This window comes from Sus scrofa, chromosome 3 (genome assembly GCF_000003025.6).
Source record: "Sus scrofa isolate TJ Tabasco breed Duroc chromosome 3, Sscrofa11.1, whole genome shotgun sequence".
NCBI lineage: Eukaryota > Metazoa > Chordata > Mammalia > Artiodactyla > Suidae > Sus > Sus scrofa.
Window position 1 is genome coordinate 108,576,050 of NC_010445.4, and position 26,130 is coordinate 108,602,179.

Here is a 26,130-nt window from a genome sequence, read left to right on the forward strand (position 1 = left end):
ATAGACTCTGAGGGGGTGGCCCTGAAGTGATGGGACATAACCCGCTGCTTTCTGTCTCTCTGTCATGGCTCCAGTGCAGCCCTATTTGAAGCCAGAAGGGAGTCTGGCAGCGTGGAAGGTCATGCTGGTAGGCTCTGAGATGGGTTCCAGGACCCTAGGCTGGGTGACCTCCCAGCGCCCTCAGTAAAACCCTCTTAATCTAGGACCCAGAGCCAGAAAATATGTGGAAAATCACGCGAATCAGGCCCTGAGACCCACCTGGGCAAGATCATGATCAAAGGGAAGCTTTTCAACTGACTAAACAAACACTGCAGAGATAAGAGTCTCCTATCAGACAATAAACCCTGGCCAGAGAGAGGGAGGGACAGAAAGATAAGATTTAGAACTAGTTTCATAACAAGTAGAGATCCATCTGTGTTTGTAGAAGGGCCCTTGGCTCTGTGCATCCTTAGCTTTTGTTAACACAAGGCTTTCTAAGCCATCCACAGGGTGTGCCTGGGACCAGGTTCTACTGAGATTGGCTGCTTGGTACGAATGTGCTGAAGTGAGTTTACATGCATTCTGGGTGATCCCCAGGAGGAGAGAATGGCAGAGATGGAAGTGTGGTGACTGGGGTGGGAGAGAGGCCCCAGAGCTGATGCAGGTGAGCGCTGAGCCCCAGCAGGGGTCTTGCCTGGACCGTGGGCCCCAGTCAAGGCAGCAGAAAGGAGAGACCCACACCTGACACACACACACATTTTGTGTGACCGCAAAGCCTGCCAGAGCAGAGCTTTCCTGCTGCCACCCACCTGTGAGGCGCTTGACCTCTGCTTGTCTATCAGAGACAGGGAAGCCTAGGTCCCAGGCCAAAAGCCCAAGTGACCAGGCATTGGAGGGGAACACGCCCACTGCACAGCTTTGACACCAGGAAGCAGGGTCTCCAGCCTGGCCTGGCCTCAGCTCCATGTAGTTGTGGGTTTGTCCTGCCTGTATGTTAAGATCCCATGAGAGCCTTTCCAGTAGACTCCATCAACAGGAACTTGGGTTCTGAAAACAAATCTGACCTCTTCTGGCCTTTGCATCAGTGCTTCTCCTTGTGACCCATCAATCCACCCTCTCTCCCAGATCACCAGTCAGCCCATCTCCAGCCCTGCTCAGCCATGCTCTTCCGGCTCCAGGGGCCTCCCTGATTTAATTCTGCCTTGGAATGCTTGTCCTGCTGTCCTTACCTGGATAAAACCCCACTCAGAGTTGTGCCTACGCTCAGAAGCCTTCCCGGGACCCCCAGTCCCTACCTCTCTGTTCCCAGGTAATCCAGGCACTCTCACAGCAAATAAATGCCCACGGAGGGCAAAGCTACCTGTGGTGCGGCTCTAAGGGGAGACCATCCAGGTGGTGAGTGCTATTGTTGGGGGGAACCCAGTTGAGCGGTGGAGGCAGGGAAACACGGACTTGCTGTCTTGATGATGCTCGAAGCAAGTGCACCTCTGTGAGCCAGACACTCCACCTGCTATGCAGGCTTCACCCAGCAGCACTGCCGCAAGAGCCCACTGAGCAGGGTACCACCTCCCACCCATCCATGGCTGAGCAGAGGGGGCCTTGGAAAGCTCAGCCTCCTGCCTGGGATGGAGGGCTTATGACAAGAGGGGCCAGGAGTTGCCCTGGGCAGATTGGCTCTTAAATCTGGAGAGAGGGTATCCTCATTCGTAGGTGACTGCAGCTGCTAGGGTTGGGGGAGAATTGGGCTGAAGGAAAGATAGGGGCAAGATGGCTGGGCATTTCTCAGGGTGTGGGTCCAGAGGGCAGAAACCCCAGGAGAGGGCGGGAAGAGGTGCCTGGGAGAACAAGCCTGAGTTTCAGGTGGTTTGCTTTGGAGATGTATTACATAAGCCTCGTCCTCAGCTGTGTCACCTTCAGTAATGTCACCTCTCTGATGATTCTGGGGTGGGAGGGAGTCGGTTAGTTCTTGCAAAGGGAGTGAGAGTACTGGATCAAGCTCCACACAGAGTGAAAACAGAGGCTAACTGTGGCCACAGCGGGCATCTGAGCTATTGACCATGGGCTCTTGGAAGGCAGGATTGGAGTCTCCCCCATCACTGCACACTCAGGCATGTACCCTGCACATAGCCAGTACTTCTCACTGTTGTTAAACTGAACAGGAAACCATGGGTCCTCACCATAATCATGGCCAGTATTGGAATTCCTGTCGTGTTCAGTGGTTAACGAATCCAACTACCATCCATGAGGACGCAGGTTAGATCCCTGTCCTCTCTTAGTGGGTTAAGGATCCGGCGTTGCCATGAGCTGTGGTGTAGGCTCAGATCCCGAGTTGCTGTGGCTCTGGCATAGGCCGACGGCTACAGCTCTGATTTGACCCCTAGCCTGGGAACCTCCCTGTGCTGCAGGTGCAGCCCTAAAAGACAAAAAAAAAAAAAAAAGCCAATATTTATTAAAGGCTTCCTATGTGCCAGGCACTATGCTAAGCCCAGCCCTAGGAGGTTAAGTAACTTGTCCAAGGTCAAGCAGCTAAATATCTGGTGAGACTGGGATTCAGCCCCTGGCCTGTGGCTCTGGCACCTGCCTTGCTAACCTCTACACAAGTCTGCCACCTGTAGGGAGATACTAAGGGTGGCACATTGCTAGAACCTTCATCCAGGAGAACACATGGTAGATGGGTTGGGAAGTCCTTCCCATGAGAAATGTTCAGGGGTCCTGTGTGCAACCTCCCTCCCTGGGGGCACCAAAGGCACCCCAGGGGTTGATCTGCCTTTCTCCTTCCCAGGTTTCATGGGTCCTATGCCAACCTGCACTATGGCTACCTCTCTGACGCCCTGATGGACCTCTCGGGAGGGGTGGTCACCAACATCCGCCTGCACTCCTCCTCGTCTGACCTGATGATGATGGTGAAGACAGCGGCCGAGGCAGGCTCTCTCATAACCTGCGGCACCCTGGCCGGGGTGAGTAGACCAGGAATCTCGTTGCATTGGTTCAAGCCTTTCCTCGCCCAGGAGTGTTCAGCCACTGGCCCATTCAGCTCATCCGGGGAATGGCCAGGTTCAGCCATGGAGGGCTGATGCTGTGCTTTACCAGCAGCACCTCACTGAACCCTGCATCTGAAACAGGGGCTGTGGACTTAACTTACAGAACAGGAAATGGGCTCAGAGAGGCTAAGTAAAATGCTCACCACCACACAGCCAGGAAGTGGCGGAGCAAGGGTTCAAGTGCTGTTGTCTGACCCTGAAGCTTTGGCCTCATGCTTCCCCATGACCAGAAGTGGTGGGGTCCAGAGTGAGCAGGGGTCCTTTGATACTCACTGGCTCTAAAGGCAGCATCCCAAGGACAGAGCGCCCCGTGATGAGAAGCTTGGATGACCCTCCAAATTATTCCTCCAGTCTGTTCTGAGACAGCCCACAGCTTTTCTTTTTGGCCACACCTGCAGTGTGCAGACGTTCCCAGGCCAGGGATCAAACCTGTGCCACAGCAGCAACCCAAGCTGCTGCTGTGACAATGCCAGATCCTCAGTCTGCTACCATAGGAGAACTCCAGCCCACACCTGATCCATGAGAACACTTCCTTTGCTCTTGAACCATGTGGGCTTTGAGTGACATGTCCCTAGTCTGAAATGCCACCTGAAACCTCAGATGCACTTTAAACCCCAGTCACTCACAGCCTGGAGGTGGTGGATCTTCCTGACTCCTACACGATGCCCAGCAGGTATGTTTGATGTCATGTCTCGATGATGAACGGTTGGAGGAGCAAGCAGCCTAAGTCCTCAGGCCTTGGTGGGGTTCTGTCCAGCATAAGGTAGTCTCCTGAGGTATGAAATGCTGAGGCATCAACAGCTACCCTACACCCTTCCAGCTCTGCCTCTCTAGGAACGAGCCCCAGGAACATATGCCCTGCCAACGTGAGTCAGTGGGCTGCTTCTCATCTGGCCATGGCTCAGCTGCTGATTGAATTATGCTTTTCAGTTTTGTTTTGTTTTGTTTGAAGAATGTGTGACTCTTTAATGCTTGGTCTACTTTTCTCCTTCAAAGCCGACCAGTGAGTCCACGATGATGGTGAATGGGCTGGTGAGTCGGCATGCCTACACGGTGACTGGCGCCGAGAAGGTAAGACTCCCCGTGAACACTGTACCCCCATGTCCTTGCTCCACTAAACCACTAGAATCACAGGCCTCAGCGAGCCCAATGAAGCTGAAATGAGTATCGGTATCAATCATCCTTGCCTCCCCCATGTCCAGGCCCACCATGGACAGCCTCCTTCCCTCTTGTCATCCAGAGGTCCTGGTGCCAGAACTCTCATCCCTCAGGGACCCACCAGGTTTTGCTCTCCTTGTGCCACCCCAGACAGCCTGGGTGTCTCACTAGACTGGGGGATCAGCCCAGAAAAAAGCACAATTGAGAATTCCCGTTGTGGCGCAACAGGTTACAAACCAGACTGATATTCATGAGGATGCTGGTTCAATCCCTGGCCTCACTCAGAGGGTTAAGGATCCCGTATTGCTCCAAACTGTGGCATAGAAGATAGATGTGGGTCAGATTCTGAGTGGCTGTGGCTGTGGCGGGCAACTGTAGCTTTGATTCAGTCCCTAGCCCAGGAACTTCCATATGCTGCACATGTGCCCTGAAAAGCAAAGAAAGAGAGAGAGAGAGAGAGAGAGAAAGGAAGGAAGGAAGGAAGGAAGGAAAGAAGGAAGGAAGGGTGGGTGGGAGGGGGAATAATTAACAACCCAGTTGACTTTAGAGGAAGTTTTGCCCTGAAAGAGTTTTATTTGTTACATACCAACTAGCTTTCTCTGACAGAGACACCCTGAAATTCAAGTCTCAAACAAGATAAAGTTCACTTCTCTCTCAGGGAAGCAGTGTTTCCAGAGCTGGTAGGCAGCAGTGGCATCTGCAATGTGGGGCTTCTACCTGTGAGCTCAGGGCCACTGCTCCAGGTCCCCTCACCTCCCATCTGGAGGAGAAGAAAGAGGCTGGGGACATTCACACAAGGAAGGCACATATCAGCAAAGGCACACACCATTTCCCCCTCGGGTCCTAGCAGTCTGGATCTACTCAAGTGCCACACCGAGGCCCAAAGGCATCTGGGAAACACACTGTCTAGTTGTGCCACCGTCTGCCCAGCTGAAACTATATTCCCACCAAAGAAAGGAGGTGGCTACTGGGGGACATTCCTTCCCTTTGATGCAACTGCCAATGTTGGGTGAACAAAAGTGCATATAATCCCCATGTCTGGAAAACTGCCAGATTCCAGCCTCCTCCATTTGTAGATGAGAAGCTGAGGCCGGAGACGAGAAGGTCAGGGTTACAGAGCTGCTCAGAATAGCTGGACCCGGACACCAAGTCTTCTCACTTCTCTCTATGTTTATCATGCCGCTGTGCCATGTGAGGACTTCCTGAAAATATTCTCCATCTCTGTGTTTCTCAGAACTCCTGAGATCTAATCATGTCTCCTCGGCCCCAAGAGACCGCGATGCAAACCCCAGGGTCCATTTTTCGCAGGTATTTATGGGCCAAGGAATGCAGAGTATCAGCTTCTCTTTCTGGCCTGATTCTCATCTTTGCCTTCCCCTCTCTGGTGTCGATCTGTGTCTTCCATTCACTGACTTAGACCAGCTTCTCCATTGTTTTGTGTCTGGGTGAATGTTCCCATCTGCAAAACAGAAGCCGTATCTTCCATGACCGGTCTCCCTAAGAAAATCAGTACCAAAACGCTTCCTCTGCACAGCACCTGGAGAGAACAGACATCTAATTGGTGCTTACTGGATCAGTGCGTGAATGCGCTTGCATGAGCGAATGGATGCATTTGTCCTTGGCCCGTGAAGATGGCATCACTGATCCTCCATGAAGGAACATATGCCAGGAGCTTGAAAGACATTGCCCACAATCAAGGAAGAGGCCCTGATAACCCGGGCCAGAAGAGGTCCCAGGCCAACAGGCTCTGGACGCTCTTCCTCTGGAATCTCCCCCGCCCTTTTCTGACTTCTCCATGGAGACAGACTATGCCATCATCACATCTGGCCACAGATGGACATTCTGCTCCATGTAGCTCCCCATCCCAGAGATGGGCAAGTCTAGGCTAAGGATAGCAAATCAGTTTCCTTGTTGCCAGCCCTGATCCAGGCAATGCTTCCTGGATTACTATGTTGACAAGATTTTGACTCTGCTTTCAGATTTGGATCAATGAACGATGCCTGGATGTGCTGGACATAAAAGGAGGGAGCCGTGGAACCTGCATGAAGCACCTGCCGTTCCTGGGCAAGGGCCTGTTATATACTGAGATTGCCTTTGTTTCTCCTCTGAACACAGGAGAGAAGGGACCTGTGTATCCAGAGGGCCAGATAGCCGTGGAAAATGAATCCAGGAGACTGAGCATGGGGATGGCAGTGATTGGCAGGTTACAGAGCCACCAAGTAAACACCGAGAGCCAAGGTCATAGAGATGAGCTCAGGAGTCCAACTGTGGGCTCAGCTGGAGTTTGAGCTCCCAATGATTCTGCCCGCAGCCCAGATGTTTGCTCCCCCACAGCACACACTTTGAGTTGTTCTTGTAATACACTGAATGGTCTGAATAGGACACCTCTTCTGGGACGGTGGGTGATGAAGTCTGTCCTGTCTGGTCCATCCCCACCATTCCTGCCATTCTGTGATGCTGAGACTTTCCAGCGTGTGCTCTAAGTAGCGCAAGCCGGGTGAGATGTTCTGTGAAAGCACTTTTCCAAATACTACTCACTGGTTCCCTTACTTGGAGATTCATGATTGATACTAGCGTTTTAAAGGCTCTGATAAGGCCTGTATTAACAGTAAAAGTTTGGACTTTATCTACCATTAGCCATGAACCATTCTATCTAGATTTCCTGCCTATGGAACTAGCATTCAAGAGAATATTTTTAAGGAAGTATTATCTTAGGAGCGATAACCTCGATCACATCTTGCTCAGTGATACCCCCCCCCTTCTTTTTTGTCTTTCTGTCTTTTTAGGGCCGCATATGGAGGTTCCCAGACTAAGGATCCAATTGGAGCTACAGTCACCAGCCTACGCCAGGGCCACAGCAATGCAGGATCTGAGCCACTTCTGTGACCTACACCACAGCTCACGGCAGTGCCGGATCCTTAACCCACTGAGAGAGGCCAGGGATCAAACCTGTGTCCTCATGAATGCTAGTCAGATTCATTAACTGCTGAGCCACGAAGGGAACTCCTCAGTGGCACCCTTTCTAAGAGATCTGACCAGGGTCAGGGTACAGTCAGTTGCCAGGAGAGTGAAGCACGTGAGCCCGCCCATTCTCAGACGCAGCCGTGACCTTGGCCTTGAATGTGATCCCTGAGGCCCATGTGATGACCAACACAGCACTGTCACAAAGAAGTGACACAGTCAGATGGCCCAAGGACTTGATTAAAGGTTTTCCTCTAAAAAGAGGAGGTTATAACTCTGACCACAACTGCTAAGATTAAACCAGCCCATAAATGCAGTGTGCTTTTTAATCTGCTCATCCTCCCTCTGGGCGGGATGCAGACAGGAAGATAAATGAAATTGGCATTTTTTATTAGTCACCTAGCTGGGTTGGTGACTCCCCTGGGGAAGGGGGTACGTGTTTCTCTGCATGCCTCATTTAGCCCTGCTCTCAGCCCCTTCTGGTCGCTGGCTGCCCTTGTCCCCTGTGCCTACCTGAGCCCCTGACTGTCCCTGAGGCACTGGGGGTGGCTCATTAAGCTCTTTGGGCCACGATCATTCCTCAGGTCCCTATTCCATGGACTGCATCACATACTGGCGGTTAACAATGCAGCATGTGCAAAGCCTGGAGTGCCTGGGGTCGGGGGGTGGAGAGGGGCACCCCCATCCCACGTGGCATTTAAAGTCAGAGCACCTTCCACAGTGGGGTCAGCCAGAGAGAAGCAGACAGAAAACCTTACCCAAACAGGTTCTTGGGTAGGCTCCGTCATGGCACTGCCCTACCAGTGATCATGTGCCATCCCTGAGTCTACACGCAAGGTCAGGGATTTGACCACATCTGAGAATGGGCTGGGCCCTGAAGCAGCTGCATCCTTTATCCACTCCCAATTCTAAAATTAAGAGCCTGGGCTTTGGAGGCCGACAGCGGCTGGGGTCAGTATTCCTCCTCTGCCCCTTACTCTGTGGCCTTGGGAAGTTGGTTAACCTCTCAGATGCTCAGCTGCATCCTCTGCACAATGGGGATTATATGAACACCCATGTCGGAGCATTAAAGGCTGCAGCGCCCACCACACACTCAGCCAGGCCTAGTGGCGAGCCCTCACCCCACACATGGCTCTCTTTTCTACGCTTTTGGTGGGCTGGTGGGGCGGGTGCAGCCCCGGGGTGGCAGACGGAGGAGGGCTCATATCCCAGGCCATCTGGTCTTGCTCAGATCAGCCGCCTCCTGGCCTCACTCAGGACCGCGCAGTGGAGACCCTAGCTCGGCTCCCAGGAGGCCACCAGCAAGGAAGCAGCTATTTCTGTAGAATAGAGGTGCCAGCTGTGACAGCGCGTGGAGGAAGCTGGGAACCAAAAGACCTCCCTTCTGCAGCCCGAGGCACCATCACCAGATATTTATCTGCTATTAAATCTTAGCTCGCACAGGTCTTAGGATGCAGCCACGCAGAAGGAAGAAGTTGCACCTGCCCTTCAAGGTGCTGAGTAGAAAGAGGGGCCATTTCCTCCACCATCTCATTCCAACTCCACACAGGCAGAGACATTGATTTTTTTTTTTCCTTTCAACTTTTTTTTCTGGCTGCAGACAAATGAGGTCAAAAGTTAAATTAGTCCTTGGAGGTGAAAAGCAGCTGCATCCGTGTCCCCTCTTTCTGCTGACTTTTGCTGGAGAACACTGACAGTTTTCCTTTTCTGTTCTTCTTTGCAGATTCAGTACAGGAAGAGCTGGGAATATCTTATCCGCCTGTGGAACCCCTGGGGAAGGATGGAATGGAGAGGACCCTGGAGTGATGGGTATGGCTTCTGGAAACCTCTCTCTCCTTCTTGGAGACGGGGGGTGACAGAGACCCTGTTCCGTGAGGGCAGCATCTGTCATGCCTGGTGTGGGTCTCACTGCAGGTCTGTCCAGCCCACACCTTTGTGTGACTGTCAGTCCATCTCACACTCCCGTGATGCCTTTCTCCAAGCATCTATTAGACACCTACTGTGTGCTCTGTACACTGTGCTGGGCGGGTGCTGCGGGCTACGTACAGTTGACGAGAGACGGTGTCTGTCCTCTAGGTTACAGTCTAGAGCCAGGAGCCCATATACCCCGAATAACTTAAAAAATAAAAAGGTGTGGGGGTCTGAGCAGGAGCCAGATTCTACCTGGCAGGTGGAGATGGAGAGGAGGGGACTCATTCCATGAAAGGATGCCATGGCATGCTGATCCTGCCATGTTATCAGGATGGAAAGACTTCATTCTTGGGGGAATTCAGGGACTGAGGCAAAGATCTGGCTGGTTTTTTGACTCAGTCCCCCTGGGTTGTCTGGTCCGGATTCACACATGTACTGGAGTGAACGGAGCTGAGTCTTGGATGCCTCTGCTGGCTGTGTCTTAGGCAGCTGCTTGCTGATCCACGGAGACCCCGCTGTGTGGTCCTTCATGCCTGGAGGGCTGGGCTGGCATTTCTCAGCTGCCAGGTGGACTCAGCTCTGGTCCCCACTCTTTTGCTGAAGAAGAATGAGATGAGAGTCCTGGGAGGAGTGGAGGGCCAGGCACAGGGGACCGGCTTCTCTGGCAGCCGGAAGCCCACCCCTGCACATCTCCGAGGGCCTGTATGGATCCCCAGAAATTGTTGAAACACATCAGCTGCAGCAGCCTAGTGCGAGAGAGAACGTGCTCTGCAAGGAAAAATGCGGTGCATTCAGACCACCGAGAGAACAGGCCCCAGCAGGCAGTGAAAATCAATGCAGTGAGAAGTGTGTTCTGGAGGCAAAAGCAGAGTGTCCCCACCCTGAGCTTGGTGCCCCAGACTGGGTGGTGACAGAGGCCACCCGATCCTCTGTGAGCCCTGATAAGATGAACAGTGATGGAGGTGAAGGAGAGGAATGCGTGTGTTGGGGGGCGGGGAGGGGGAGGAAGGAAGCAAGCAACGTGGATTCATAGAATAAACCTGGCTGTGATCCCAGATGCCCCCTGGAGAACAGGGCAGCTGAATTCTTACCCCCCGCCCCCAACCTCCCCCGTCTCCACCAGAAGGGGAATGAACTTGCAAAACCATGAACCCCTGGACCATATTTTCACTCCCTGCCTCCCTCTCTCCTTTAATCTTGCCTCTATTCTTTCTTCCTCCTCAGGGGGTATCCTTGGCCCTTTCCAGTCTTCCCTCCCAATCGGCACCCCGAGCTTCCCAATGCGGATTCCCGGGGGGGTGATCCGCTTGGCCAGAACCCCCAGTTCGGGGCTGGCTGTTGCACTAGGCGTGAGGGAAGGGCAAATGTCAGTGACGCATTCCCCATGAGTAGAAAAGGCAAGAACATCAGGTGAGTTGATGCTCTGCCCATGTCCCCCAGGCTGAAGGTCAAATGGCCAGAGAAGGCAGCCAGGGACCCAGAGATCAGGGAAGAGAAGCGTCCTGTGGGTGGGCTTCCTCAGGGAAAGCCTCATAGGTGGGGTTGAACTGCCAAAGGAAAAAAAAAAAAGGATGACTCTCTTTGGAAGTGATCCCTAGGCAGGCAGGAGGTGTCGGCCACTGCACTGAGCCAGGAACATTTGTAATGTGTTCAGGGCCAACATGCTGGCCTGAGGCAGAGGAATCTGGCAGAGAAGTGTTGGGAGGCAGAGCCAGACAGCCCGATCCGGCTGAGAAGTTTGGATGTATCCGCTATAGGCAGGGGTCTCAGGAAGGTCTTTGAACAGGGAGATGTGTGCAGAGCAGGGATGGGGGCAGACCTGCAGCCCCTACCCTGAGGATCATGTACCCTGGCTGAGTGCCAAGGTTCCCCATCCCCCACCAGAACGAGGCTGGAAGGAAGCGTCAGGGCTGCACCATCGCCGTCTCCGTGTGCTGGTCGATTTCCTCCCTACTTTTTAAGGAGTGGAGACGGATGGAGAGAGCGGATGGTCTGATCTCAACCATAATGGAAATTTCAGTCACACACACTTAAAGGCAAACTTGCATGAATCAATAGCATATTGATTTACACTACATTTATTTTCCCTTACACACTGCAGAAAATGTAATTATCACTTAATTATAAAATTGCCATTTTACAGTAACACATCTGACTGGCTCAGCCTGCAGCCAGAAGCCTGAGTGGTCCCTGCCTTGCTCTCTTAGCACAGAGGTGACCCAGGCCCTCCACGCAAGTCACTCCCAGAGAAAGATCTCATTACCCTCCAGGGGCCCATCATCTGTGAGCTCGCCTCCACTTTGAGAGGCAGGCTGGGAAGGAACAGCTGCTCCCTGCGAGGGTCTCCTCCTTCACTGCAGACCCTAGGAACTAGCTCTGGAACACATTAGCCCGGTGAAGTTGACAGCTTTAATTATTACTTAAGCAAGCAAAAAAGTCATGGCATCCTACTATGTGCCAAGGCACATGTAAAAGCCTTATGACAGGAGTTCCTGCTGTGGTACAATGGGTTAAGAATCAGACTTCACCCTGAGAGTAAAAGGGAAGCACTGCTGTGTTTGAAGCAGGGACATATTCTAATCAGATTTCTGTTTTAGGATCGTTTTGACTGGAGGTGTGGAAAGTGAATAGGAAAGTGGGCAGGACTGAGTTGGGGGACAGTGAGAAGTCCAAGTGGGAGATGAGGGTTCTTGAACTTGAAAACAGCAGTCAGGGTATAAGTAATTAGCTGGCTTTGAGAGGGGTTTAGGAGGTAGAATCAATAAATCATTAATATGCGATTGGTGATGGCCTGGATATGGGGATGCGTAAGAGAATAATCCACCGTGCTCTTACTCAGGCAGTAGGAGGAGGCAGAGGATGAGTACAGGGTGAGATAGGTTGATTTCAAGGTCACAGTGGGTCTCTGGTGAAGATAAGGGGCGGACCTTTGGGTGTATCCATTTAAAGCTCAGCAAAGAGGATCAGGCTGGGGGCAGCTTGGAAGCCATCGCACCCAGGAACCACTGGAGACCTGTTGGGCCATGGTGAAATGAAACATCCCAGGAGGTCTCATCTTATGGTCTGTCTCTCCATGCCCAGGTCTCCAGAGTGGCAGGAAACCCACGACCCACGGAAAAGCCAACTGTATGAGAATAAGGACAATGGCGAGTTTTGGTACTTACTCTTTTTAAAATTATATATGTGTATCTTTAACTATTGCCCAAACCCTCAATCCTCACCCTCTTCCCCAAACTTTTATGACCATCAAGATTCACTTTGCAGAGACCTAAGCGGAGGCGCCTGTTTTCTCCAAAGCTTTGAAAAGGAAATTGTGTGGTCTCTCTTTGCATGAAAGGCCATTCAGCTCTGAGATATTAGATCTTGCAGGAAATGTTAGTAGTGAAAGGGAATATTGGCATTAAAGCTTTGAAACCAACAGTTTCCTGGAAACCAGGATGCCATGCCATCACTTCTATGCCACCCTGTTGGGACCCTGGAGCACCGCAATCTTTCCTGGCATGAACTGTAAAAGAGCAGCGGGGTGTTCACCACCCAGCCACGACTCTATAGTTCTGGGTGACACTGGTGTTATCACACAGCAGCTATGTAAGTAGAATGTCTTAAAACACATTCTCAGACCTATGATCACGTCTTAAAGGCTGAGATGGACAACTCCTTGATGGGTTGTCTGTTTTATACAGTGATATATTTAAATAAAATTTAGCATGGCTGAAAATGAGGCCAGGTCTAAGTAATTAAGAATCAGAGGGACAAATATAAATTAGAAGGAAAAATGTTTCCAGTATCTCAACTTTAATCACAGAACCCAGTGAGATTTTAGGTGTTGAATCCACTGTATTTTGATAAGACCTCAACAATGCATTTGACAAAGGGCCTGAGGGAAAGGTGATTTTCTCAGCAGCAGGTAGGGCCCATAACAGAAACACATGGGCAGTTATCTTGCTGGCCAGGGGAGGGACTTGCAGAACTCAAACTTTGACTCCGTCCTTGTCCTCCCAAACCCTGGAGAAAGCAGAAGTGTACCTGAGTGCAAATGAACCAGAATAGGCTCTGGTCTTTGGGTAACACAGTGGTAAGTCAATGGATACTGTAGTTGGCAGGCAAAGGTACAGTGAAATGATGGGAACCTCCCCTAGTGGTCATTAATGATGTGCCTCTTTATAACAGGATGTCATGTCGAGATTTCCAAGAGAACTTCTCCTGCCTATTTGTATGTAACCAAGTTCCAATCAGCCTGGACCATGGAAACACGCCCCATGAAAAATGGTCCCAAGTGACGCTTAAGAACCACATAATCCCAGGAAATACTGCAGGTAGTTGTGATATTTGTAATGACTCTGCCAGACAGGAAGCTGGCAGCCTTTGCCCTATCCTGGCTTCAACTCTCAATGATTCTTGGTTCTAGAGCACCGGCCTGAAGAAAGAAGAGGGAGTTGTCAGCCCAAGGGGACAGCTACACTTCTCCAGGGAAAATAACTGCTGGTGGGGGTGGGCAGGACACTCTCCAGTGTGCCCACCTTGCCTTTCATGCTTTCCCATTGTCCTTCTGCTGACTTCCACCCTCTCCCAGGAGCAGAACAGGCCCACTGCCCTTCAGGACATTGGGGGAGCTGTGGAAAGAACACTGGACCAAAGTCAGACTGGGTTAAATCATTGTCTTTGACACATTTGGGCTGTGTGACTCTGGGAATAAAGCTGGTGTCTCCGTCCTCAGCACCCCCACTTGCACACAGTGGAAAGTCATCTCTACCTGCCCCTTGAAACCACCAAGCACCATGCAGACAGAAGGGAGTATATTCCTGCCCCGTGGTGGTTAGTGTAGCCTGCAGCACCACCCTGAAGTCCCAGAGGTGGGCACCTCAGAACCTGTCCAAGAGAGGAATCTTAATGATGTGACTTTAAGAGAGTGACATATCCTCAAGGCACCTCCTGCTCCCCGTTAGTGACTTGGATGGGTGAAATAGTGCCCTCTGGAAATGAACCTGAGTGTGCTTACACGTCCTTGTTAGGAAAGGCTATGCAAACAACATATTGATATGTGTGTTCCTGCACGTGTGTGTGTTTGCACCACGACATGTTCATTCCCTCTCCCTGGCACCTGCCTATCAAGAATAGTCTGATTGAATGACCCCACACCTGCAGGCTCTTCACTCTGCTGGTCAGAGAACTTAGTCATCAGGAGATCATGGGCGGACTCAGAAACCAAGTCACTCTTGGACAGCCAATGTGTGGATTCACCTTCCTGAGCTGTACCTGTGGGGCCAAAGCCCTCTTCCCTAGAGGGAGTGCATGTCAATCAATTAACCAAAATTATACATTGGCATCCCCTTTAGTACTTCCTTACAAAGGAGAGAGGGAAGAGAGGCAGCTGCAGGCACCTGCCGCGTGCTCGCTGCCCTTGAGCGTTATCATGTTGTTCAATCCTTACAAAAAGCCAATATCCATGAAGGTCGTCTGCATTTCCACATTCCCCTTTCAGAGCTTCCCATTTGTGACCCAAACCTTCTGATGTCTACTAATTCATTTCCATGTGGGCTTACCTTCATTTATTTTTCATATGTTATCACTCGTGCATTTGAATCTAATGGCTTTCACATTTGTTGTCTCACTCTGGCTTTGGTGAGGACTCATTGGTAGCAGGGTTCTATGAATGGCCATTTCTCTGCCTCTCTTCTATCCCCACTGGTGCCTGGGAGATTGACATCTTTTCGTAGCTCCACGGTTGTCACCAGTGTATGAGCTCATGCATACGTGAGGCCTCTGGAATTCCATTTATTGTTATAAAAATAGCCCTCAGCTTTACAGGGTAAGAAACATTTTCACCAAGTAAGGACTATACTTCCACCTTCTTTTTTTTCTTCTTATCCTTTTAGGACTGCACCTGCAGCATATGGAAGTTCTCAGGCTAGGGGTCAAATAGAAGCTGCAGCTACTGGCCTAGGCCACAACCACAGCAACATGGGATTTGAGCTTCATCACTATAGCTCATGGCAACGCAGGATCCTTAACCCACTGAGGGAGGCCAGGGATCAAACTCACATCCTCATGGACACTATGTTGGGTTCTTAACCCACTGAGCCCCAGTGGGAACTCCCCCTCCTTGTTTTTAAGAGGGAGAGACTGAAACTCCCGAAATAAAGCAGTGTGTGCCCCAGCTAGTAACTGCGGAGACTGGGACCCAGGCCTTTGGTGTCCAAATTCAGAGTTTCCACCACAGCCCTCTGAACTGGGATTGGCTCTGTGCAGTGGTCCTGATCCCATTCCAGAATCTTGGGAGCCGAGCTGAGGTCCAGTTATTGCTCTTTTTCATGCAGAACCCCAGAGGCAGCACGTCTTCTCTGTGCCAGACAGCATGGAAACCAACAATGTCATCGTGTCCTTCAATATCAAGCCACAAAATGTAAAGGCCAAAGGCAGGACGTTTCCACTAAAGTTCGAGGTGTTCAAGGTGAGACTGCCTGCTTTGGGGCTTGCCCTCTGGGGATGTTTCTGTACACCTTGGGCAGGGAGAGCCGGCTCAGCTGGGTGATTTCACTTAGCCGGAGACTCAGAGATAAAACCCCAAGGGCCATAGCATTCGTCTGGTCCAGCTCTGTGACTCTGCAGGAAAACCTGAGACAAAGAGGAGATTAGATTTGATGGAGTTTACAAGAGGCTTCCTTATGCACATGAATGTGTGAGAATCATTGGCTTAAACTCTGGGAGGAGTTTAAGGGGGAAAAAAAAAATCAGTCCTGGGTATATAGCCTGGAGGTACCTTTTTCTCTTATGCTTACTAGTCTAGTCAAAATTCCATGGTTGGCTTCCGAGCACCTGCTTGGCCACTCATCCAAGGCCAGATTTTCTTCCTCCCAGCCTCCCCTCCCCTCTCATGGTGCTTCCAGCCAGCCCTTCAACTCCTAAGGGGCCATCCCCCCACCCCCACCCCCACCGCCACACACACTCACACTCCTTTTGTCATCGAAGCAACACAGCTTGCTCTATTCTCTCCTCTGCTGCTTAGACTTCTGAGCCTCGGTTTCTACGTCCATAAACTAAGGAGCCTAGCATTGGCTTAGGATTACTGCGGCTGTCCAACGTATTGCATGGATATATTTTGCAAACCATGAATTGGCTTAAAAATGGGACTGCATCTTCAGTGCTTCCTTCTGTCACATGGACAGACTGGACAGTAGGTATTTCCCCATTCAGACACACACATACATCCTTGCAAACACTGTTTCCGGTCTGCCTGGAACAAGTTTCCATCATAATTACAGCAGTTTACAGTGCTCTGATGGAATAAGCGCCCTTCTCCTTGGAGCTGCAATGTTGGAGACCTTACATTTGATCCAGGTTCTGTCTCACCTCCGGTCCCCGTCACTGCCTTCCTTTTCCTTCTGATTTTACCATCATTGCTGTGAAGAAGGACCACGGCTGGCTGAGATGACAAAGGGAGCGTCTCTTTTCTTAGACACCTGTCCCTGACTCAATTTCCTTCCCCTTCATGCTCCCTACCATAGCCTGGGTTTCCTCTGTCCAGCTCCACTTGGGGAATGAGTGATGGTCCCCTTTCGCCACCCCCCACCCCCGTCCTGGGTGTTCCAGGGAACAGGCTGAATACGCAAGAAGAAGGACTGATGGGCCCTGAGCCAGGCTGCTTGGATCTGCTCACCTTTGGGGTTGGGTTCCTGAACCTGCCTTTCTTCTCTTCCCACAGGTTGACTCTCAGGTATGGCCACCACTGTGCCTGCGCCCCACTCCAAGATGCATCTCTGCTGCCATCTCAGTGGTGTTAAGCCTCTTCCAACACCAGTGGCCTCGCTGTTTGGTGGCTGCCAATCCAGTCTTGTAATGTCCTGTAATAGATGCAAGCTTAGGACCTCCAAACAGGCCAGTGGTGCAGGAAGTATTTCACCTGTCCTGGCTTAAACATTGGGTTCCTTAGGCTGCTCTCTGGTTTCATGTTGCAGAGAGGCTGCAACCATGAAACCATCCTCAAGCATTTGGTCCCTGAGAGATAAGACTGATGCCACCAGTTCCTTTTAAGTTGAGAGGCAGGGTTAATGGGGGTACCTCAGGGAATCTTTAGCCTCCTGTATTCTTCTTCTTTTTTTTTTTTTTGTTTTGCTTTTTTAGGGCCACACCCAAGGCATATGGAGGTTCCCAGGCTGGGGATCAAATTGGAGCTGTAGCCACTGGCCTACACCACAGCCACAGTAATGCTAGATCCAAGCCGCATCTGTGACCTACACCACAGCTCATGGTGACACCAGATCCTTAATGCACTGAGCGAGGCCAGGGATCAAACCTGCATCCTCATGGATACTAGTCAGATTCGTTTCTGCTGTGCCACGATGGGAACTCCTAGCCTCCTGCACTCTTTGTTAGCCACCACAACCAGGACACATGTGATGCAAGGGCAACTTCAAGGCACATCGTCCAGCATTTCTTAAAACTCCATTGCCACCCCCTCACCCCAAGAGTGGATATTCTAGCTTGGCATTGATGAGAGTGACCCAAAATACAGGTAAGGATGGAGAAGGAAAGATGGAGTTTGGGAAATATAACCTCACAGGCATGCAAACCCCTTAAACAGATGTGAGCTCTGCAGTGCTGTTGTTGCCAAGGGCAAGGCGCCTGTGCCCAGGACAGAGGATGGGGAGGGGAGCAGGATGGAGCCACAGCCAATGGGTGGTGACTGCAGCCAGCTGGTAGGTCCAGGGAGGCTCCTCCAGCCCTTCCCCAACAGGGAGCCAGAGGCTGGGACAGGGGGTCTCCAAGCAGAGGTTACTCGGAAGCCTAGGCAGAAAGCAGACAGCAAGGATGCCTGTCCATCACAATGTGGCCCAGCCACAGAGCTGGATTCAGGATCAGACTCCAGTCTTCATCACCCCAGTCATAGAATGAGAACTTCAGGAAGGGCTTCAAGGAAAGCATTCAAGTGCAAGGAGCTTCAGGTCAGGCTTCTAGTTCCCAGAACTGGAGAACGAGGTGAGGACTTGATCCAGGAAAAGGCATGAGCCCCAGCCTGAGAAGTACAGGGTGAGGTCTTGTGATTGCAGCTCGAAGACCCCCCCACACACACCTGTGTACACACCGCCTCCCCAAGTGCACATGCATGTGTACACACACACACCTCTGTGCACACGACCTCCACGTGCACATGCATGTATACACACACACACACACACACACACACACATGCCTCTGTGCATACCGCCTCCCCACGTGCACATGCATGTGTGCATATACATACACCCAGAGCCACAGAACAGAGCTGACTCTTGGGAGGAGAACCGATCTCATCATTGCTTTTGCCAGAAAGGCCCAAGCCAGTCAAATTCCAAACCCACCGGGGCTGCTGTGAACGTCAGCAGAATCACTTTGGAGGCTCCGCACTGCCCCCTGCTGCCCACCAGCGACGGTGGCCTCATCTCCGTAGCCCAGCCCTTTCCCCATGCCCTGAAAAGAACGTCTCCCTGTTTTCCCCCAAGGCAGAGCTCACAAGCAGTCATTTCACGCTGCGTAACCATTCTAAATGGAATCCCCATCTCAACTGTATTGGAGAAAATTTATTTAGTAAGGGGTTTTTATTATGTAATATGTATGTGACATCCGGTAATAGGAACTGCATTATATTTATTGTTTTATCTCTAAGAAAATATTGAAATAAAAGGAAAATGATCAGGGACTATTATTCTCCAATGAGAAGGCATTTCAGGGCTCAGCTGGAAGATGAAATGGAGTGAGAGGACTCCAGCCCCACAAAGTTACAGGGGCCAAAGAGTGCTCTGCAGAAGGGTCAGGAGAGAAGGTTGCTTTACGGCCTCTGCAAGTAATTCAGTATTGGAAAAATCTCACTAGTTTTCATGGGAGTCGTCTTTATATATAAGCAGAGAGATAAACCCGGAAGCCCGGGATGCTGTAAGATTTAACGAGGTAAAACCGTGTGTCATATTTCTCCACATTCATTGCATTGTTAGTGTCTAGAGTAAATAACAGTCTCAACACTATTGCATTTTGAGACTTCAGGTAAGCGCTGTCTCCCTCTTCAGGGCCTCTGTTTTGTTGGATGGAGAAGGGTCTGGGGGTGGGGGGTCGCTCCTGGCAGCTGAGGACTGGGGCCCCTGCGCACACAGGGGCTTCCTTACCCCTCACTCTCACGTCTCCCCCCAGTTCCAGCTCTTCGGAGAGAGGTTGCCGTCCACCTTTTTTTCCACGTTCAGAATTGCCGAGAAGGGCATCGTTTCTGAAACCACACGCAACCTTACCGAGTGCTTCAGCCTGAGCCCTGGGACCTACGTGGTGGTCGTCTCCCCAGACAGAGAAGCAGTTGAGTTCCTGCTCCGCATCTTCCTGAAGATGCCGGACAGTGACAGGTACAGAACTTCTGGGATTCTACATGTTTTATTGATTTAATTTTATAAGAACACATTGCATCATTCTGTGTAGCAAAGCACTGTGTCAGCTGAGATGGATCCCTCCCCCTAGTCTCCAGGAGCTCAAATAAGGGGGCCAAGGAGAGAGTCTGTGGACCAGTAAGTAGCCACAGACAGGATGAGGCCATTGCTCGGTAGAAATGCAGGGTCACGTGGGACAGCAGAGCTGAGGTTTCCACCTCTGGCAGGACGGACCGAGGAAGGCTTCTAGAGGGAAGTGGCTTGTAAGCCAGTCCTTGATGGAAAACATAGCAATGTTTCCAAGGGGACGGCAATGCAGGCTGGAAAAAAAGCATATGGGCAGAAGCTGGGAGGTGGGTGAGCGTAGGGCTTGTTGAAGAATAAGTGATGTTGGCCATATGCACAGGAAGGTGGTACATGGCATGCAGGGCCCTTGTTTGAAACGTGGCCAGAATGGGGCAGGGGGGCGTCAGGAAGATAGTAAAAGATGGGCCTGCATGAGAGTCTGATGGTGGAGGGTCTTCACTGCCAAGTCAGTGGTCAAGAAGGGGATCAGAAATCCCAGACCATGCTGGGTGCCGTGTCCCTTCTTGGCCCTAAGCAGACATTGCAATCATGATGGTCTTTACAGCTGGGCATGGATGAGGCCTTCTCAGTCCAGCATGCCAGATGGTCACTGTGCCACCAGTCTGAGCTGAAACATACAACAAAGCTTGTTTGCCATCCTGGCAACAGGGGTTACTAGATGAGTCTATATGGTTGTGAAAGAAACAAGTTGCTAAATGATGGGAAGACCAGATGATGTCCACCCAGAAGACTGGACACAAGGCAGTGATGCTTATCTGTCTGCTGACCACCAGGCTGCCCACTTCACATCCTGCTCTGCTGAGGGCTCTCCACTCCTGTCCTTGGCAGAAATGTCCAATGCCACCACCGGGGTACCCTCCCTACGTAAACACAAGCCTCCTTTGAATAGTGGGCTGGCCATCCTTGTCACACTGTCCCCTGATTTTCTAGGAACCAGGACAGCAATCTCAACCTCAGACCGCTGAAGGTAGGTGTGCGGTACAGCAAGGCTTGGTTGGCCAACTTCTTTGGGTCCCATCCCATCTCCAAGAACTTTTCTATGTCCTTCCTTCTTGCCTCACCACTGACGAATGAAAACAGAGACAACATGCTATCACTTGTATGTGGAATCTGAAAAAAAAAAAAAAGATACAAATAAATTTATTTGCAGAACAGAAGCAGACTCATAGAGTTTGAGAAACATGTAGTTACTGGAGGGGACAGGTTGGGGGAGGGATGGACTGGGGGTTTGGGATGGAAATGTTGCAAAATTAGGTCATGATGATGGTTGCACAACTCTATAATAAATTCGTTGAATTAAAAAAAAAAAAGAGAGAGAGACACCATCATGGGCTGGTGGTAGCTCAAAGGGACAAGACCAGGCTGGACCCAACCATCTTCCTTTCACAAACTTCTATTTTCCCATTCCCCAAAAAGATTATATCTGAATGCTAGATGGAGCTGCTGTCACAGATGCAGGTAGGAGGTTTGTGGGCCCTCCTCGTGGGTGAGGACCCGAGATAGAAGACAGGAGCCCTCCTTCCCCAGAAATGTGATGTTGGCTCCTCTCCCTTAGATCCAGGCAAGTCTTCCAGAAAATGACACCCCACAGAGCATGTTCTACAGATACGCTCAGCAGGTACAGTACTTGGAGGGGCTCCACACAGGACAGGTGATGGAGGGGCCAGAGGGAGACAGACCTCTCTCAGGTCCTCGTCAGGATACAGAGAGGAACGTGACATCATGGGTGGTTGTGTCGGCCTCTCTGCCTGGATGTCTCCAGAACGGATCTGGAGAGAAGGGGTGCCCCCTCTGGGTGACATCTGGAATGGAGCGTAGAGTTTGGAAAGGAAGGGGCTAATTACAGGGGTTGAGCTTTTTAAATCTTTAAACAAGCAATTGGCCATCGCTCCTGAAATCTTTCCTTCTCCAGCTCTGCCACCTCCCACCAACCCTGGCATCCTTCCCCTGGGATGCTGGCCAGCTTCAGAAAACAGCAACTGAAAGTTCCCATTTGGCTCAGCAGTTAACGAATCTGACTAGCATCCATGAGGACACAGCTTCGATCCCTGGCCTCGCTCAGTGGGTTAAGGATCTGGCATTGACGTGGGTTGCGATGTAGGTTGCAGACGTGTCTCGGATCTGGCATTGTGTGGCTGTGGTATAGGCCAGCAGCCATAGCTCCAATTAGACCCCCTAGCCTGGGAACCTCCATATACCGCGAGTGCGGCCCTAAAAACCAAAAAAAAAAAAAAAGAAAGAAAAAGAAAGAAAACACCAACAGCCTTCTTTCTGTCAAGCCACCTATGTCAGAGGGGCTTTTCCTAATAGTTTAATAAACCTTCGTAAAGAACTCCCTGACTTGTCAGGATAAAAACAACTGCCAAGGACTCTGCACCTTGGGCTTTTTACCATTAGTGGTTATGTTGGTGTGGGAAGCGGGACATGGTACAGCTGATCGTGTGTGCTGTGCCTCAGGCAGGGGCCAAGGACAGAAAGAGGCCAGGCATTCAGAAGGCTAATAGGGCCGTGGCAGCAGGAGGCAGCCCCAAGGGAAGTTAGTTATTCAGCCTGGGCCCAGAGATTAAACGCAAGGAGAAATGGGAGTTCCTGTCATGGTGCAGTTGATTAAGAATCTGACTGCAATGGCTTGGGTCACTGCGGAGTCACAGGTTCAATTCCTAGCCCAGTGCAGTGCATTAAAAGATCTGGCATGGCCACAACTCTGGCTCGGGTTCAATCTCTGACCCAGGGACTCCATATACTGCAGGTGTGGCCATTAAAAAAATAAAACACACAAACGACAACAATAAAAAAAAAGGAGGAATAAGGGTACATGTTGCAGAGAGCAGGTCCGTATGAAACGCCTTGAAAGCAACTCCCGCCCAGGACTCAGGCCCATAAGTGGGCTAGTTCAGAAGGCACTCCACCTGATGCAAAACCTGCCTGGTGAATGTCCCCCCTTTGTGGACTCCTGAGGGCAGGGGTGACATCGTATGCACCCCTTGTCCGCAGGCTGTATGCAAGAAGCGGCTGCATGTAGGTCAGCTCTGCTTCTCTGTAAAATTGTCCTGGAAGCTGCTGCCCATAAAGCTGCTCAGCGTCCCCAGCAGAAAAGGGAACTTGGCTAACGCCTCCAGAAGTTCAGGCCAGGAAAAGTTTCTCTCCCTACAACCTCAGTTGCATCCTGTTTTTTTTTTTTTTTTTTTTTTTTTTTAATCCAAGGAAAACCGTGATGTCACTCTTTCTGCTTCTGTGGCCAGGAGGACTGATGCTATGTTATATGCTCAGTTAGAGCAGCTTCTCTTAGCTTGGATTCCTGGTGTTTTTAATCTCCCCCGTGCGTGCACACGCACACACGCACACACACACACACACACACACACACACACACACACTGCAGTCATGTTTTCTGGAAGCAGATGGGAAACACACCTGCGGGGCTGAATTGACCCTTCAACAATACTTCTCCTGAAGGGCTCCCAAGTGCCAGGTTCGGTGGGGAGGAAGCAAACACTGCTTTCAGCCCAGTCATGAATGAAGAGAGAAATGCAAGGGGACCAGCACCACGTATCAAATGGCAGGAATAATCAGCACTGCAGATGTTCAGGGAGGGAGTTATCACCCTGGCCTGGAGCAATCGGGAAAGGCAATTCCGGACAAGGGTTCGATGGGCATGTGGTGGGTGGGAACTAAGCGCTCAGAAATCCCAGGGCTTTTATTGTCAGGCAGGTGTCCCCTCAGCTCCTGGGCACCCACGTGACTCCTGCATCCCTTCCTCGTTTGAATCAGGGACGGTTCTTGGACGCTACCCAGCTTCAGAGTCTCCTCAACCAGGAATTCCTGAAAGGTAAGGACCTGCTCACCCCAACCCCCTCCCCACGGCTACGCTGGCCCAGTGTCACCCTCCCTGACTTTTTGATCCTTCCTGTTTTCCCCCCTCAGGATCTCCAGGGGACACATTCTCTTTGGATGAGTGCCGGGGCATCGTGGCTCTGATGGATGTATCCTTTGGAGACATTCCCTTCCCCTCCCCCAACTCTAAGAGCATCTGCTCTGCGGGCTTCCCTAGGCGTCTAAGGGCTCACCAAAGAGCCCAGGCTTCTGGGATTCTGTATCAACTCTCGAACTCTCCAGAGCAATCACAGCAATAATAGCCATTCTTACCCTCTATCAGGCATCAAACATTGTAGTGGTGTGTATATATATATATTTTTTTTTCCCTTGTAATTCTTACACAAACCCCTATGATAGAAGTCTTAGTCCATGATACAGTGGGAAAAAAACAGGTGTTCAGAGAGGTTTAGTCATTCGCCCAGGTCACACAGCTAGTCGGAACTTGTGCCTGGATGTGAAATTGGAGTTTTCAGCCTCCGAGGTCTATGTTCTAACGTTGTCTTTTACTGCCTCCTCGTAGCACCAATGGGAGCTGTTTTCCTTCCACCCCTCTCCTCACCACTGGAGGAGTTCTTGCTATTTAAATTCCTTGCTCAACAAGCTTCTAGTTCAATAAAGATAACAGCCACCAACTCTTGTAGGAAACTCCTCCGTCTGCTAGATAGTTACACCCCATTATTACTATTCTGCTGCACTTGCAGATGCAGCTAGGCTGGGGCAGTGCAGTGACTTGGCCACGTTCTGTGCCACAAGTGGCAGAGCTGGGACACAAGCTCGGGCCTCCTGACTCCCATCCTGACTTCCACTCTCTGATGGGCCATTTCTCCCCTGCCGCTCCATCTCCACGTGGGCGTGACCCCCAGCTGCTGCCTTGCAGCTCTCCCCTTGGGGGTGTGTGCTGTCTCCTTGGAGTGACCCAGATCCCCCAGCTCTTTCACTCTTAACAAGGCTTGAGTGGGGATATGAAGCCAGCCACTGTCGAACAAGAGGCCTTCTTGATGAAATCATCAATCAGGCCCTGTCTCTGCTGGCTATGCTGCAGAATCACTCAGAGACACGGCTCATCCCTGCAGGTGAATCAGAATGGCCCTCGGCACCCCCACAGCCTGGGGCAGGTTACCCTGGGGAGGGGCATGTCTGCCAGACCCCCGCACAGCAGACAGGGCTTTTCTCCCCTTCCTCCTGCTCAGCTGCTAGCTCCCCTCCAGTGCCTCAGAGATCAGAGGTTTTTCATTGGTTCTCAGTTAAGCCCATCGTATGGAGTGACCAGGGCTGGCTTCAACACACAGAATGCAGTCCATCCACCGGCGAACACCCAGCGATGCTTGCACTCACCTCTGTGGCCTCAGGAGTTACAGTGACCTCCACCCCTGCTCCCCCTGCCAGGGGCCCCACTGCCACTGGGGAAGCTATGTTTGAGGCTCTCTCTCCACCCCTGGGTGCAAGTGATGTTGACTCTCTTTCTCAGGGCTTCCTTTTGCCAATGCCCATTTTCCCCTGTAAAGTAAATCTAAGCCAGGTCCCTTTCAGAAGCTGGCACATGGCCAAATCCAGATGATGCTGGACTGACCACGTTGCTGGTTGATGGATGGAGCTGCTCCTTCCTGCAGCCCCTCTGCTCACTGCACGCAGGACTCCTTGACTCTTAGCTCCCCACCAGCTGGAGGTGAACGGGCGGCTTAACGAACAGGAGTTTTCAAGGCTGTGGCGCCGTCTTGTCCATTGCCAGGTACCAGGATGTTCTTTTGACTAGCACGCTCATTCCGTCGGGCTTAGCACATCTTTTACTGGATGCCTGATCCTGCACCAGGGCTGAGGGCTGTAAAAGAGGAAGCTCACCCCCACCCTCGAGGAGCGACCCCTGTTTTGCACAGGGAGACAGGCCTGGACCACTAGAAGGCACAAGGCAATGCCCAGCCCAGGGGTAGGCTGAGGCCCCCTCTAGGAAGCTGGAGGAGAACAGGTCCCGGGGGGCCTGGAACTAAAACTGCCAGCTAGCCCTGCCCTCTTCCTTTCTCCCCCAGGGCCCTTCATTCTCCCCATTCCCTTCTCCGCAGTCTGCCAAGAGAGGTGCCAGCATCACTGATGTGGGCTTCGGCCTCAGTGTAACCTCTCCATTGTTCTCAGGATAAAGTCAAAACTCATCAGATCTTATACAAGATCCTCTGAGTTGGGACCCTGCTTCGGGGGCCAGGAAGCCCTGTCACCCATCCCACTACTCATTCAGACCCCAGTGATGAGACTCTGAGCCTGGCCCCCAAATCTCCTCCCTGCGAGGCCTCCCCTGGGCGCCTTGCCCCCTCCCCAGACCCAGTTAGTCTCCCCATCTCCTCCTAACACTTGAACCCCCCACAATAAAATAAAAACACTCAATGTATGTTTACATGTGATGTATATCGCCTAATCCCTGATGGGGTCATTGGGTTTCTCGATGGCCCCTGCAATGGCTGACCGTCCTCCCATTAGGTTGCAGGGTCCTCCAGGGCAGGGATCCCTCACATTCACCCTTTTCCCCAGTGCCTTCCATAGTGTCCAGCACACAGCAGGTGTGCAGAAATGCGGAACAAGTGACCCAACGAATGGGTGACTGAATGAGTGAGTCCATCCATACAAATGGAGAGCTCACCAGGTCTCTGTACTCATCGAAAGCCACACGAGGCCACAAAAAGATCTCAGGCTCCTCCTTCACCATAATTGTCTCCCATGATCGCCTTCAGCTGCACACCTACGTG

The 26,130-nt window shown here is 51.4% G+C and overlaps 1 protein-coding gene across 2 annotated transcripts in view; it reads left to right on the forward strand.

Annotated features, from left to right (window-relative positions):
* CAPN13 (calpain 13) overlaps positions 1–26,130 on the forward strand; it is a 90,377-nt gene that overhangs the window by 45,307 nt on the left and 18,940 nt on the right. Inside the window, exons 6-19 of one of the 2 annotated variants that reach the window (XM_021087660.1) lie at positions 2,762–2,936; positions 4,017–4,091; positions 8,863–8,948; positions 10,275–10,460; positions 12,132–12,206; positions 13,221–13,366; positions 15,368–15,501; positions 16,753–16,764; positions 19,212–19,414; positions 20,453–20,489; positions 21,078–21,140; positions 23,294–23,351; positions 23,447–23,505; positions 25,059–25,127. In XM_021087660.1, coding sequence (XP_020943319.1) covers positions 2,762–2,936; positions 4,017–4,091; positions 8,863–8,948; positions 10,275–10,460; positions 12,132–12,206; positions 13,221–13,366; positions 15,368–15,501; positions 16,753–16,764; positions 19,212–19,414; positions 20,453–20,489; positions 21,078–21,140; positions 23,294–23,351; positions 23,447–23,505; positions 25,059–25,127 — 1,378 coding nt within the window. The remainder of the gene's footprint in view (positions 1–2,761; positions 2,937–4,016; positions 4,092–8,862; positions 8,949–10,274; positions 10,461–12,131; positions 12,207–13,220; positions 13,367–15,367; positions 15,502–16,752; positions 16,765–19,211; positions 19,415–20,452; positions 20,490–21,077; positions 21,141–23,293; positions 23,352–23,446; positions 23,506–25,058; positions 25,128–26,130) is intronic. The other variant, XM_021087661.1, reaches the window with a different exon arrangement.